The 714-nt window shown below is 34.9% G+C and overlaps 1 protein-coding gene across 1 annotated transcript; it reads right to left on the bottom strand.

Moving 5' to 3' along the window:
* Positions 1 to 218: 218 nt before the first annotated feature.
* Positions 219 to 554, bottom strand: LOAG_15882 (zinc finger protein; the record flags this gene model as incomplete). Its single annotated transcript, XM_020448976.1, has 1 exon — positions 219 to 554. A coding segment is annotated over one exon (336 nt), but the record flags the coding sequence as incomplete, so codon positions are not given.
* Positions 555 to 714: the final 160 nt, after the last annotated feature.

Raw genomic sequence — 714 nt, 5'->3', positions numbered from 1 at the left:
TAAATAAAATGAATAGATAGACATATGAACTGACATGAGAATTCAACTGTTGTGATTAAGAAGGGCCTTTCTCTTCCCAAAAATCTACTCCCATTTTATTTCTATATAGTCGAGTGGGAAAATTCATATATGGATTTTCATTTCATCAGTAATTTAACAGCAGTGATAATAACCAGAATACACTACTATTAATAAAATAATGGCTAAATGACAGGAATTTACACAGGCCTTTCAGCTTCTTTCATGATTCTTCCTCTGTGATTTGAAACAGCGATTATCCAAGAAACCTTTAGCGCATATATTACAGTTGAAGATTGGCCTATTCCTGTCATCATGAGATACCGTGGACATTGCAAATGATGTCTTTGTCTGAAACTTTTATTGCACATTGGACAACTGTACGGCTTCTCACTGGTATGAGTCCTCATATGGTTTTTTATAATCGATAAATGAGAGAAGTTTCTATTGCATGTGGGACAGCCATACGGCTTCTCACCGATATGTGTCCACATATGCCTTTTCATGCTTTTTCGTTCAACGTTCTCTTCTGACTGCTAAATTCATTAACCTTGTATATCTTTTAACAGTTTCGTCGACTAATTTTGGTTTGTTGGGTCTAACTCTATCTATCTCTTAACATTTGTCAGCAAATGCATCTGAAATAAATAACTAAATGGAGAGAAGAAAAGATGAAGCATGGGATGAATTCCTGTT

This window comes from Loa loa, assembly GCF_000183805.2.
Source record: "Loa loa unplaced genomic scaffold supercont3.3055, whole genome shotgun sequence".
In the NCBI taxonomy this organism is placed as follows: domain Eukaryota; kingdom Metazoa; phylum Nematoda; class Chromadorea; order Rhabditida; family Onchocercidae; genus Loa; species Loa loa.
Note: the sequence above shows the minus strand (reverse complement) of the source record. Positions and strands in the feature narration are given on the sequence as shown.